Source organism: Colletotrichum acutatum (genome assembly GCF_030867785.1).
Source record: "Colletotrichum acutatum strain CBS 112980 chromosome Unknown BDZ83scaffold_17, whole genome shotgun sequence".
NCBI classification, from domain to species: Eukaryota; Fungi; Ascomycota; class Sordariomycetes; order Glomerellales; family Glomerellaceae; genus Colletotrichum; species Colletotrichum acutatum.
Window position 1 is genome coordinate 124418 of NW_026849011.1, and position 14437 is coordinate 138854.

At 51.7% G+C, this 14437-nt stretch overlaps 3 protein-coding genes across 3 annotated transcripts; 1 reads left to right on the forward strand and 2 right to left on the reverse strand.

Annotated features, from left to right (window-relative positions):
- Window positions 1–3412: 3412 nt before the first annotated feature.
- On the reverse strand, window positions 3413–6500 carry BDZ83DRAFT_570325 (kinase-like domain-containing protein; the record flags this gene model as incomplete). The annotated part of the gene is made up of 3 exons (XM_060504289.1): window positions 3413–4944; window positions 5000–5843; window positions 5898–6500. 3 exons carry the CDS (start codon window positions 6498–6500, stop codon window positions 3413–3415), a joined length of 2979 nt encoding a protein of 992 aa, XP_060368463.1.
- A 788-nt stretch (window positions 6501–7288) lies between these two features.
- On the forward strand, window positions 7289–9040 carry BDZ83DRAFT_609112 (branched-chain amino acid aminotransferase). Its single transcript, XM_060507513.1, has 2 exons — window positions 7289–7895; window positions 7962–9040. The coding sequence occupies exons 1-2, from the start codon at window positions 7667–7669 to the stop codon at window positions 8984–8986; spliced, it is 1254 nt and encodes a 417-aa protein (XP_060368464.1). The 5' UTR covers window positions 7289–7666; the 3' UTR covers window positions 8987–9040.
- A 721-nt stretch (window positions 9041–9761) lies between these two features.
- BDZ83DRAFT_648678 (NADH:ubiquinone oxidoreductase 11.6kD subunit) lies at window positions 9762–10280 on the reverse strand (the record flags this gene model as incomplete). Its single annotated transcript, XM_060510202.1, has 2 exons — window positions 9762–9837; window positions 10015–10280. 2 exons carry the CDS (start codon window positions 10278–10280, stop codon window positions 9762–9764), a joined length of 342 nt encoding a protein of 113 aa, XP_060368465.1.
- Between the last annotated feature and the right edge of the window lie 4157 nt (window positions 10281–14437).

Consider the following 14437-nt stretch of genomic DNA (forward strand, 5'->3'; position numbering starts at 1 on the left):
AAAAGAGGGTAAGGTAAGGTAAGGTACCAGGCAGGCCAGAGATGGCAAGAGCAAGAGGGAGAGGAGGTAAGCAATCGAAACGGAAGGAAGCTGGGCTAATGAGGGAAAAAAAATAGGCTAGCAAGTAATAGCACTCGTGTGTGTGCGTGGTCGACTGCACAGAGAAGGGGATATGAGTTCCGGAGGGAGAGAGAGAGAGAGAGAGAGAGAAAAAAACAGAGGGAAATCACGGAAGCGGGCGAACGAGACTTGGGCCCCCGGAGAGATGATCGAGTAGGCAAATCAGTGGATAAAAGGTATTCTGGTTGGAACGTAGCACCGCAAGTGAGTGAGTGAGTGAGTGAGCGACCGTCCGGTCGAGTTACATAGCAAAAGTAATTAAAAAGACAAGAAAGTACAGATACGACGAATGAACGAACGAACGAGTACGACGGCCTACGCAGTCCAGCACCAGAAAACCAAGCCAGGTAAAAACGGGAAGGGCAATCAAAAAGGCAAAAAGGTTGACCGGGGGGGATCCGTCTTAGTAGACTAAGGTACATGAAAGCATGGAAGCGTAGTTTAGCAATACTCAGCTGAGGCAGATGTAGACGCACGCGAATACAAATCCAATAATGCCATACTAACTACCTGACCATGCTTGCCCTGTAATCCGATCGGTCTTATTACAGTGTACTGCCTCCCAGGTTCCCTACGTTTCCATCAGCGCGATGAAAATGGACCATTATTTGATGGATGGATGAGATGTATTAAACTATCAGCACGGCACGCTGTCAAAGCGTGTCAAGTCGGAGGTAAGGTTAAGTTAGATACGTGAACTGGGCCAAGGCATCTTTCTCTAGCGGCGAGTAAAAAGGCAAAGAATGTGAGGAGAACCTGAACACAATTCTCAGCCAGGCACAGATAGACAGGAAAGCCACCTGAACTACTCCGAATCGTTCGCTGGATGAAAACACTCAACCCATACTTCTGAGTGAGCGCGTAGGAATAGGGAGACGGGAAGAGAGAAAGAGAAGGAGTGTGGGTGTGCGTGTGCGTGTACAGTACAATTCCGTCCAACCAAATCTAGTAACCAAACACATCTATCCATCGTTCATCCTCCTCCGTTCTCAACCGCGTACCCGTCCTCACATCAGAGAGTTTCGGAACCTGGCTCCAAATGAAACTCGGCCATCCTCTAGTGGTCTGCCGCTTATCAGCATCGATGGAAAGATTCTCTACCACCGGATCTGTCACGCTTGATGCCATCTCAGATTTCCCCTCCCTTCCCTCTCCCGTTGCGGCGAACGTCCCTTCGCTCATGTTCCTTGTTGTGATAAAATGATTGCCTTGATTACCTGGGCCTAATGTCTGACCGGGGTGGTGGTAGACTGGTGACTGGGTCCAAGACACACACACTCACACGTACATGAGTAGCAGCTCTCCAATCAGATGGATCCGTCATGCTCACCGTACCTAACTGTACCCGCCACACTTCCGAATAGTACCTCCATTGAGGGCCATCGGCGATAATCGCTGTCATCATCTTCATGGAAGAAATCGTGAAATTGCATCACCTCACAATCGTATTTTCGATTCATTAATCATCGCATCAACTCTGGAAGACTGCTCTCGTCAAGAAGAGCGTATTTGGGAGTTTTCTACTGTGTTGCTCCGTGTCATGCAGTCTCTGACTTTGCTGCGACCTTGGCTTGACTTGTTTGATCCGAGCGAGTGACGCTCCCAGGATGATTAACCCCCTTGGCGTCAAGAAATGTACTCACCCCCTTATCTAACCTTGCCGAACTCCATCACGATGGGAATCAACTCAACCGAGCGAACATCAAATGGTTCAAACCAGATACTTCACCGCCCGGTTTTCTGATCAACACCAGTCCTTTATGAAAGAAACAATCTCTCTCGTTTGATGGAACCCTCATTTCCATCAGTGATCACCAACATGACTTTACCAACTTCACTCAAAGGAAACCATCCGATACCTCTACATTCGAGGAGAATCGTGGCTCAGCCCGCCACCCCCCATCCCCAAATATGCAACGACAATCATATGCCGCAGCAATAGGTATTTTCCTTTAAGCAACCGGTAAACGAGTGTTTAGAGCCTGCGCCAATTTTAATGCCCTACTTTTCACCTCACTCGAGGAGTTCCTGTCTTTGAGGGGAGGAGGGCTCCGTCCTGCATGTGACTGACCGGCGCGGTTCGTTCGGTCGCCCACCACCTCACACCCGGCTGGTTGCGTTACCCAGAACAAACACTAATCAACCAAATCCAACCCAATGCCAGCCCAGTTTTGCCAGTCGCGCTGTACGCCTCCTTCTCATTGCTTTCTGTCGGGAGGGGGAGGGGGTAAACAGTTCCTTTATTTCAACCAGAAGCCAAACTTGGGCGGCACGGCGGTAAACCTGAATGTGTTACACTTGTCTGAAGCGATCGAGTGCCATGAGGATCTACAGACAGACATCATCGGGAACGTGATGGTGCTCCCTGTGACTGGGGTACTTTACGCGCGTATCCTTTGAGTCTCTAATGACCATATTTCTCTCATCTTCCCCCCCATCGATATGCCTTTCAAACGAGGTAAAATTACATGTCTGCTCAGACGTGACGGGCTCAACCCCAGGAAAGGACGTAGCAACAGTAAAGGATGGCGAACTATTAAGAAAGTGGTCGGCGATTCTCGAACATGGATTTGCGTAACTAAACGCCTCCGGGCGGGGACCGCAGGTGTCACTCTCTCCGCAAATCATCGCATCATGGACAAGCCTTTCCGCTCCCCATTCATGAAACATATCCGTTCCTTTCCCAAACCACACCATTCATTCAAACAAAGTGCCATAGTTTATGCTCGAATTATTACTTGTAATAAAATTCATATTCTCCGACCAAAGCGACGACTCTGGATATTGGGATATGTTTGAAAGAGTCGACCAGGCTTCATCGTATAAGCGCTATGTTCTTGGCAGACTTCACACCGGCAAATCTACCTGACCCGTTGGTTCGTCATGTGCCACGCCAATAAACCTGTTCAGTCCACGCAACTCGCAAAAATCTTGACTTTGCGGGGGGAACTCTCGGCCCACAAACACTAATTCCGTTTTTGCTTTCGGTTCTTGCTATTGCGCAATCCGTAACCCCTTGAGTCGTGATAGTTTCCTCGCCTTTAACTCATCTTCACAACACCAGAAGTTAGCGAGTCACTTTAATCCGTTGAATGTTCTTAATTGGCACATATGCATATCAACTTGGAAACATTTGGCATTTTCTCTTCGACCGATGAAGAAAATCTGGCACGGTCCCTCAACGCCCCGAATTGCGCAACTCTACAAAGTATCAACTCATGTGTGTATCATGTAAACAACTCTGGGATGCCCTGACTGCAACCAAAGCTGTGCTATTTCCAGAGAATCCCCCCTAAATCAGACTCTCGTACTTATCCAACCCGCTCTTCTGCTGGGGCTTCTGCTGTTGTTGCTGCTGCTGTTGCTGAAGGCCAGCCATGCCGTTCATGCCCATGTTACTGTTCATCATACTATTCATGCTGCCGCTAGACGCCATGCTCATACCCATACCAGGCCGCGAGCCCATGCTGTTCATACCATTCATCGGTTGTTGACTCATCATGCCCATGCCGGTGCTAGCTGCAGGTTTGCTGAAAGCGCTCAAGCCTGATTGCACAGGCGGCGTGTGACTGGGAGGCGGCGGTAGGCTAAACCCGGAAGATCCGGAAAAGCCACCCGTCGAATTACCGGCTGGCGGTGGAGGCAGAGAAAACGAAGATGACTGTGACATGCCTGGTCTCTGCCCACCGAGCGACATGTTGGACATAGGAGCGCTCATTCCACCAAAAGCAGAGCTCGGTGGTGGCGACATGGAGCTACCGGCTGAGAAGGCCGGCGTTGATGTTGACGACGACGACCACGGGTTGGAGGTTGCTGCCGATGCCGTGGACCAGTTGATGGATGAGCTGGGCTGTGCCGCTGGCTGCGACATTGGCGAAGTTGGCTGCAGAGGTTTAGAGAATTGAGTCGATGTGGGAGTCATGGTTTGGAAAGAACCCATGTCAGGCGTCACTGTCCGGAAACTAGGCTGAGGCTTAGGCGCCGGAGGTGGTGCTGTCTGGGTAGGACTCGGAGTTGACCACGCAAAGGCCGGAGTTGCTGACCTACTCCCGGGCGCTGGCGAGGTAACCCTGGCCGCTGCCGCGGGGGTTTCTTCCCAGCTAGAGAATGCATCCGAAGTTGACGTTCGTGTTGTTTTGCCCTTGACGAGACTCTCAAAATCGTCTTCTGTCGCTCCATTGGAAGCATCAAAAGAGGTCCCGCTGACGCCGCCAAAGGCCATGAAGTCTTCATTAGCCCCGGCAGTGCTGCCGTTGGTACCAGAGAGCTCTTGCAACTTCCTAGTCTGTTCGTCTTCCACTCTCTTGGATAACTTCTTGATAAGGTCCATGAAATTTTGGAACTGTTTGAGATTGAGCAAAGGTCCGAGACTCATATGCCACAAAATGGGGAGAATGTCGATCGCCACAAACTCAGCATCGGCTGCTTCACCCACAACTCGGAGAACGCCGTGGGCTGCCATCATGACCGCAGGCTCTTTCGTTTTGATGGCCTTGATCAACGGAATAATCTTCTCCTGCATCGTATATTTGTCCAGCATGCTTGAGGACGAAGTTGATTTCTTCTTTGAAGTGCCGAAAGCATCAAGGCCATCGTCTTCGGCGTCTGATGTTCCGCCACACAGGACGACGAATGCTTGGCAACCGCGCACCTTGATGGCCAAACTGCTCGTTTTGCTAAACACGGCCGCAATGACTGGGAATAGCTCATTCTTGATGGTGCTAAAGTCGAGAACTGGTAGAATAGATGGTAGGCCCCTCAGAGCCGCGTCAACAACGGCCGGTGTTGGTGCTTCGATCGCTGCGTAGACGACCGGCAAGATATCTATATACTTGTTAGTTTGTCCCGCCAGATACTTTCATGTTGTGGTGTTTCTTACCATCAGTAAATTCCTTGCCATTGCAGTTGTTGCAGATTGTTGACATGTGTTCGAGCACGACCATCAACCCAGCATCCTTGGTCGGGTCCCTCTCAGGGGCCTGATCCTTCTTCGGAGGTGGGGCAAATGTTGCTTTCAATGCTGGCCGTACTTTTTCGGCGAAGACCCTCCTCGCAGAAGGCAATAAATCAACGATTGTGAAGACATTCTGAAGAATCAATGCTATGAGATCCTTGTCTTTCATCTCTTCAAGCAATGCTGGTAATAGCTTCTTCTCCATAACAGTCTTGGGGAATGATGGCATAACCTTGACCAGTCCCCTCATGAACTGAGCCTTCTCGTTTGGAGTCTTCGCTGGGAAAGCGTCCAAGAACCTGATTGTTGAAACAAGCACGTTATTGAAGTATTCACTTTCTTGGAATTCCCTTGCTGTGAGACGCTGGGCAGGTCGACGTGTTATAAGGCGCGGCAAAACATGTTGAACCAGCTCCTTGGGTAAGGGCCGTGATGACAAGAATTGGTTGGTAGCAGACGGTACTGTGGATGACGAGGCGAATGTTCTCTTGTATGTTGATAAGCTGCCGTGAGCTTCTATGGGAGACTGATGGGGTGAGTTGTAAAGGGCCACGGCCAGGAGACCTAATGAGAACATGTCGGCAAAGTGGGTGAAGTTATTGTCAATGACAAAGTCGGGAGAAGTGTAGTCGAGGTTCAGCTGCACAAACCGAGGCAATCGAGGGTCTGGGTTGAGCACCTCTGACAGGCTGATGGGTTGAAAGGAGGTCGGCTTGTTGGATCCTTCTGACGGCGCGCAGAATGCGAGACCACTAATTTTCCAATCGGACTGTTTCGAGTCAGCAACAGTGTATAGTTATCAAGACCGCTAGGCTGCACTGACCTTGGCGTTCACGATAATGGCGTCTGGTGTCAAGTTTCCATGCACCAACCCGGCGTTTTCGTGTAAGAACTCCAGAGCTTTGCTGATCTGCAAGAGACCCTTCTGAATCTCGAGCTCGTCAATCTCCAACTCGCGCCGCCGGCGCACACCGTCCGAATCCTCGGTGACATAGCGACTGGACCGGCCGCCAACCCCACCACTCCGTTCCTGGTCGTCCTTCTCTTGCAGCAGAGCCGCCAGAGAGCCCGTGACAGCTTCCGTGACGAATTGTAGTCCACCACCTCTTGTTTCTTCCACTGGCTCAACGAGCTCGAGAACGCTCGGGTGTCTCAGCTTCGCCAAGCTGGAGGCTTCCTTTTTCAGGCGCTCGATAACCTCCTCCGTGGCTCGCTTGAAGGCGGACGCGCTCGATCTGCCGAGACTGCTGCCATGGTTGTCGAGTCCCTTCTTGTCAAACACAAATACGCTGTATGGTTTTCCTGTGGACTTTTTCTTGCAATCGTAAATTTTCCATGGGCCGGCGGACGAGGTCTGGGTTGAGGAGATGGAGTAGTTCGCGGTGATGTTGGTCGATGATATCGACTTTAGTGCCGAGGAGAACATGGCTGTGGTGTGTCTTATAACGTGGGTTGTCTATGTCGTCGTCAAGGCGGAGGGAACGGAACTTGAGGGGACTCGATCGTCATGACGGTTCGGAGGCAGATATGGGGTTTGCGCCAAATCGGGACGTTCGTCAAGTCAATCGCGCCCGCACTCAGAAGGAGGAACGTAGTCTTTGTTCACGAGCGATGTAGGTGGTGCAGGGTATCGTGGAGGGGATACTTTGTAAATGTCGAGAGAGACCTTCGATGAGGCTTTATCGAGGAAGCTACCGGAGATGCGCCGGGAGTCTGGGTGGGCTTGAAATCAACAAAAGACAATAAACGCAGGGCGCAGTGGCATAAGATTAGCAAGTTGGCCCGAAGATGATGTTCTCGTTCAGCCGCGTCGACTTCCACGTCGCTGATAGGCAAGAGCGTCTCAAGTCCAATCAAAGTGACCATCCACGCTTTTTAGCGATGATCCCACAGTTGCCAGTGCTCAGTGCCCACCCCTGCGTCTAAGGTAAGGTAAGGCTCGGCTTCAAATAAGTTGGGCACACCTTTACCTGCACTGAGCTTGGGGGCGCCCACCTTCTGGTCGCAGCTTAGGGGGAAGCATGGAAGACACTGAACCAATGGGATGGCTGACCTAAGCTACGGAGAAGTTCTTCCATTTGGGACAGCTTGGCTCCTTACATCATCCCCACCATCATGAAATCAGTACCTGAAAGGTACGTACTGCGTGCTGACCATGCTGCCATGCACTTGCTGCACTTGCTGCACCTCAGATAGCGGGACGCTTCCGGAGCCGGGACCCTGAACGACAATTTTGGATCTCTGGATCTGGCGGCGCATGGAAAGCAACGGCTTAGAAGTCCGATAACGCTCCGAGATCCTGACTCTTGCCGCACCCTACACGCCATTCTCAAATTGCGCCCTTCGCCCTACTACACTTGTCCGTCCTTTATCAAACATTGGATTGGTCAATTGGTTTCACCGTTGACCGCAATTGAGGATTTGGTATCTCGGTTTCCTTTTGAAAAAGAGTCACACTCGCTCTTCCATCTCTTGGTATTTATCTGAGCCTCTTCGTTCCTGTGTTTTAAGGTTTTGAGAAAATTCTCAACCTCCTTTTGTTTTCTCTTTCTGCTTTATACCCAACCCAAAACACCATACAGACCAATCGCCATGATGCGACAGTTCTTCCCCCGCGCCGCCGGCGCTCTCAGAGCCCCCCGCAGCTCTCCCAGGTTAGCCACCGCATGGCAATCAGCAAGACTCTACAGCGTCAAGCCCGCCGCTGCGTCCGCGGCCAAGCCTCTGGGCCTCGATGCCTCGAAACTCACCATTGAGAAGACAAAGACCCCCGGAACGCTGGGCAACCCCGAGGAGCTCGTCTTCGGCCGCAAGTTCACCGGTCAGTCAACTGCCTCCCCTCAACCCTCCTTTACTCAATGTTGCAATTGCTAACCGTTCACCGCAGACCACATGCTCACCATTGAGTGGAACCAAGAACAGGGCTGGCTCGATCCCAAGATCGTCCCCTACCAGAACCTTTCTCTCGACCCCGCGACATGCGTCTTCCACTACGCCTTTGAGTGCTTCGAGGGCATGAAGGCCTACAAGGACAAGTCCGGCCAGGTTAGGCTCTTCCGCCCCGACAAGAACATGGCCCGCCTCAACAAGTCCGCCGCCCGCATCGCCCTGCCCACCTTCGAGCCCACCTCCCTCATCGAGCTCATCTCCAAGTTTGTCAACCTCGACAAGCACTACATCCCCGACGAGCGCGGCTACTCCCTCTACCTCCGCCCGACCATGATCGGCACCCAAAAGACCCTCGGCGTCGGACCCCCCGGCTCCGCCCTGCTCTACGTCATCGCCTCCCCCGTCGGCCCCTACTACCCCACCGGCTTCAAGGCCGTCTCCCTCGAGGCCACCGACTACGCCGTCCGCGCCTGGCCCGGCGGTGTCGGTGACAAGAAGCTCGGCGCCAACTACGCCCCTTGCATCGTGCCCCAGCTCGAGGCCGCCAGCCGCGGCCACCAGCAGAACCTGTGGCTCTTTGGCGAGGAGGAGTACGTCACCGAGGTCGGCACCATGAACATGTTCGCCGCCATCAAGAACAAGGAGACTGGTCAAAAGGAGCTCGTCACCGCTCCCCTCGACGGCACCATCCTCGAGGGCGTCACGCGAGACTCCGTCCTGTCCCTCGCTCGCGAGAGACTCGTGCCCGAGGGCTGGATGGTCTCGGAGCGCAAGTACACCATGAAGGAGCTCGACGAGGCGGCCGAGGAGGGCCGCCTCATTGAGGCCTTTGGTGCCGGCACCGCTGCCATTGTCAGCCCCATCCGCACCATTGCCTGGAAGGGCAAGTCCATCAACTGCGGTCTTACCGAGGCTGAGGAGTCTGGCGAGATCACCCTGAGAATCAAGGGTTGGATGGAGGCGAGACAGTATGGTGACGAGGAGCACGAGTGGAGCTACATTGCTCCGGATGTTGCTGCATAAATTTGGTTGTCAGAACGGCATGTAGACTTGTAGATATCCAAACAGAAAGCGTTAAATATGATTATTCAAAATAGGCAGCATTTCAATTCTGATAGTGAATGGGTGTGGCATCGGCGATAACCCACCATCTTCTACAACTGATTAGGTGTGTTCCTCGGGATACATGAGTCCTTGTTGAAATGAAACCCAAAGGTTTGATAAGACTAAGTAGCTTACCAAGACGAAGTCACTTCATCAACTTCCTTAAGGTTCACTTGCTAAAGCTCCATTGGCGCTATTCGATGTCTTCCTCACGATACACAAATCAACAAGATCAAATGCCGAGTTCCAAGCTGTTGTCATGAAGCTCCGTAGCCCTATATCATGCGTCATCAAAAGCAAATCTAGTCATTGCAGAAGGCTCACGAAGATCGAAATGCCCTCACGGAGTAAGAGTAAAAAAAAGGGCGGTGAAAAAAAAGAAAGCTAGTTCAAGGGCAGGTCATATACACTTTTCCCCAGGGGAATGAAAAGAGACACCGTTGCCGTCAAAAGTTATTGGCAGCGAGCTTGCTTTCCCCTTCTGTGGAGATATTTCTTTCTCTCCCTGTTTCTCCACTCCATCCTTTCTCTAGAACATCATCTTCCATCCTCGCGGCTCGGTTTTCTTTGTATCTTCCGTTCCATTCCTTTCTAAGGTGATATGTCTCTCAAAAACCAAGCTCCAGATAAAGAAAAAAATTGATTCGGTGGTTTGTTCATGGCAAGTGGTCGCAGGAATTGGCTTTCTCCCTCTTCACTTCTCGGGGTCCGGCAGGATGCCCTCCTTTTCTAATCTCCGTCTGGCCTCCTCGAGGGCCCAGGTATCGAGTCTGTAGTGCGGGTGCGTAATGTTAGCCGCAGATCAAGCAATCCTGATATCTAAATTGCCTCATCCCACCACGAACGATGTTGAATGCACCCCGGGCCTTGCACTGGATTTCTCTCAAATGCCATTTAATGCATTCCATGTCGACGGGATCTATGCGGCGGAAAGAATGGCCACTCACGAAGTATCAGGCTTGAAAGCAAGGACAACGCCAGTGGCGATGATGCCTCCGCAGAACAGGGTGTAGAAAGGTGTCTCCCAGCCCTCCTTCTCGTACTTCTCGCCGGGCTTGACGCCCCAGAGCCAGCCGGAAGGGGGATCAAAGTCGGAACCTCCACCAGCGCGGCGGGCCGTCACGGAGAAAGCCCTCGTGGTCGGGGCGGCGGCCGCAGAGGTCTTGATGGCGCGGGCGGCGCGGATGGCCGCAGTCGATCGTATCGCCGTCATCGTCGGGTCGGGAAGAAGGGTAATTCTTTTTTTCGAGAGAGAATCGAGTGGAGGTAAGGACGTCTCGATTGACGTCTTTCCGGTGATGGGTGAGGGGCGGATGGGGGTTGCGTTCGCGGGCGCGCGGTACTTCGGCTTTTGAGTCGTTTGGTACTCACGAGTGAGGTTGCTGGATTGGAGTTGGATTCTCGGACCCATGTCGGGATGATTAGTCATCCATGATCACGTGCACGCTGCCGACTCCACCCGATCCGCTGCCGCTTCGAGCAGCTGAACCCCGGCAAGTGCTTGCCTCTTTCGTCATTCAACGGGATGATCCTGAACACTCATGTAGGCATTTGATGGCGTGAATTGGTTTCGTAGCTTTTGTTGCTCTGATCTCGAGTTGCGTCAGAACCTCTACGTTGAGATCAAGTTTCCGAATTGTTGGTACATCTCAGCGACCATCTAATTGGTGGACAGCTCTTATGCGATTTACTCAAGAACAATGATTTGCAGAATCTCGTCATACGATTTGGTAATTATGTGAAATGCAATCATTGAGTTGACCTATGATTCTCTCCTTTGTGAACCCTTCGACGTCCTGAATTTCCGTCTTGATAGTCCAACTAACGCCTAACACCTCATAATCCTGAACCCATTGCCGATACTCCAAACTGTGCGATATCCTCAATAAGCACCGTTCGTCATATCGTTAAGTATGTCCCTGAGAATGACTTTATCCTTCATAAGTACCTTCTCTCCAATTCTCGCCCGCTTAGGCCCCGTTCCAAGGTTTTCTTTCCCCAGAGCCAGCTTTGGGGCCTTTCTTGGACTGACGCCCTTTCTCGGACTGGTGTTCTTCTTCATCTTCATCGGGGACACACCGCTGGCTGTCAACTGCGTCGCCGTGTCGTCAAAAAAGTGGCTATCCAATGCGTCAGGCGGCAGGTCATATATCCAATCTTTCTCTTCCATGAGGCCGATGAACTTGCTGAGCATCTCGTCCTTTCCGCTACCCTTCAAGGTGCTCTTGCTTCCAACTACAAGTAGCTTGGTTTTGGCGCGAGTGAATGCAACGTTGATACGTCGCCAATCCTTCAAGAGCTCACCGATGCTGCAACTCTCATTACTCCGAACCAAGGAGAGAATTACGACATCCTTGTCTCGTCCTTGAAACCGATCGGCGGTATGCATCTCCACGCCAACATGCCCACGAAGGCCGTGCTTAAGCAAAGATAGTTGAGAGCGGTAATGTGTCATCACGCCGATCTCCCCGTCGGGTACACCTACTGTAAGGAGGCTCTCGACAAGTTGAACTACGATGCGTGCTTCGGCTGGGTTGACAATCCGATTGCCCTTCGCCTCTTCTCTCGTAAGGGGCTGAATGGTATCAGTATTGACAAACCTGACTCGAGCCTCGCTGTCCAGCAAGTCTCGGAGCCAGCAGCAGCTTTGGTTGATGGAAGTGCATACAGACTTCGGAGTTCCTGGTCTGAGCATCGATGCTGAATCGTAGTGAAGGCTCTTCAGCGCATTCATGTTGGGCACATCGAGTTTCTTGAACCGAAGTTCCTCAGTACCACATCGCAATCTCCCTTTGTAGATCAAAGTATTACTGAGGGTCATGATATCCTCGCACATGCGGTATTGGTGCTCCAAGTTGACCACCGAGTCCGGATGAGTGTCGGAGAGAAGTTTGAACAAACTCACATCAAGCCCGCCTTCTCGAGCCTCTTCATTTTGGACTAGAGGAGGAAGCTGATTGTGATCACCAACAAGTACAAACGTCTTCGCCATCCTGATTGGTCCCAGACAAATGGGCAGCGTGATTTGTGAGGCCTCGTCAACAATGCAGTAGTCGAAGGTGCGTTCGTTGAAAAGAGCGTGGCCAACGCCGAGACAAGTGGTGGCAACGATGGGCGTGTCGTGCCACGCCTCCTTAATCTGTTCAAAAGAGTTCATAGGTTGACCAGCCAGGATGGCAAATTGCTGGACTTCCGGGTGAACCTTGGCTGGAGCACCAAGTCTAAGAATCGGGGTTTGGTCGTTCTTCAGCTTCAGGAGAATGTTGTCAACGGCAGTGTGTGTGTAAGAAGTAAGGAGGACGCTCTTGCCCTGAGAGACCAAAGCCCGAATGATATGTGCAATTGTGGTCGTTTTTCCTGTGCCAGGCATGCCAAGAACTAGCGCATAGTCTTGTGCACTCATCACCTTCTCAATCGCTCGGTGCTGATCAACATTCAGAGATGCCCGATCGGCTACGACGTATTGCGTAGGTGCTGCCTTGAACCTCGGCGGTACCAAATCTACAACAGCGCGGCGGATCTCTCGGGACCCGAAGACGCCTTCCGCCATGGTCTGTACAAGATTGTTTCGGACTGTGGCCATGCCATTGCTGAACTCATCTTTATCAAGGCGATAGCGGATTGGTGCTTCCTTGATCTTGCCCTGGGATTGATCCGCGGTGCAGCCCTCAGGGGCGACCTCCATAATGCTAGCAAAAACCTGGTTGTCGTTTTCGTCAAAACCAGGCTGCTTGATGCGGGCGTTGTGTAAGCGCCTGTCGACGGCCACGCTGATTCTCTGCTTTCGAACAGAAGTAACGTAGCCCAAAGCGAGAGCAAAATGACCCTGTTCATCGGAAACAACTATAGGCTCTCCAACATTCAACTGCGACTCTAGGAAAGAATGGCCTGGAGTCGCAATTCGCTTCACGAAGGCGTAGTTGAATCGGTTGATCTTGGAAGTGCCTAAGTCTTCAGACGTTGAGCCCTCTTCAATAATGACGTCGGAATGGCATCTTCCCACTTTCTCTCGGTCCTTGCTGACCATTGTCCAGAGCTCTCTCTTCAGCTTCTGTGTCTCTTTCTCCTCTTTCGTCAACAGATTCTCCCATTTGAGGAAAAACTGCTGGTGCTTTGGCGTCAGGTGCTTGACGACCTCGTCGAATTGCTTGTCCATGCCGCTCGTCTCTCCATCGCCGTCGTCGGCGAGCTTGTGGTAAATGAAGCAAGACGTCTTCGCATAGCACTTTCCACACATGTTCTTGCTCCTCTTCATAGGAGGCAGCTGGACACTCCGCTCTCGAATGTGACAAGCTAGTTGATTTCGCTGCATGATCATATGGCGTAGCTCGTGTCGGATGGTGGGAATGCGCATTGTTTGTGACGTTTCCATGTAGTAGAGAATGCCATAAACAATGTTCAGGTCGTAACGATCGGAAAGCAACAGGTTATAGAGCGCAGTCTGCGCCATGTGATTGCTGTTGGCATGTTTGCCCGTTTTGACTTCGAATGGGACGGTCAGCGTTTTGGTATCCTTGCCGTCCTTCAAGGTGACTTGGACAGTAGCATCGATGTTGCCCTTCAGTCCGTACATGGGCGACCAAACATGTTCCTCGACATCGAGCAGTTTGCTGACGCACATGTTGGCTTTCTTGCCATTGCGGTCGAGGACAACAGCATCAAGCTTTTGCTACAATTAGTGACTATCAGTAGAGAGAGGAAGATATGACATACATTCGGCTGAGAGGCTACAAAAGCCGTGGCCCAGCAGCTCAACTCCGTCATCTTCGACTGGAGATGTTCCTTAGCGATGCTGGTGCTGACTTTGATCTTGTACAAGTCCTCAATGTGCTTCTCCATGACTCTGTCAATGACACCACTGAGGTACCGAAGATCCCATTGGTTCGCCATTAGGGCCTCTTGGAATATTTCGTGCAACATCGTTCCGTACACCAAGGGAGCAGTAGCCTCGCTGGTCGCTTTGACGCGGTCCTGTAATACTGCTCGGCGCATGCAACTAAATGAATCAGCCACGACGGTGGCTGATACCAACTGATCTGGGTGTAGGATCAAGATATTGTGCGAATCGTCAATGATGCATTGGCCACTGGCTGAGAATGTTCCGATAACATGCACATATGCTTTTGCGTGTGCCGGCGTCTCGAACCAATCACCTCGAAGGTGGATCGTGTGCATGGCCTTGCTACCTTCCGCTTGAATGATGAGTATCTGGCCACAGGTCAGCGATTGTTTCAGGATCAACTTGATCAACCTACCTTCTCTAATCGAGAAAGCCCGCGCTCGTCAGTGTACTCGTTTTCTAGGACATTGGTCACCAGATATCGCTGGATAGCTTTGGGCTTTTGGTTTGTCTACCTTCATCTTAGCGTT

Bases quoted from the DNA above. Each gene is read 5' to 3' on its own strand.
- BDZ83DRAFT_609112 (XM_060507513.1), top strand. From the start codon at position 7,667: ATGATGCGACAGTTCTTCCCCCGCGCCGCCGGCGCTCTCAGAGCCCCC. The intron at 7,896-7,961 runs GTCAGTCAACTG...CGTTCACCGCAG, and splicing joins CTTCGGCCGCAAGTTCACCG to ACCACATGCTCACCATTGAG.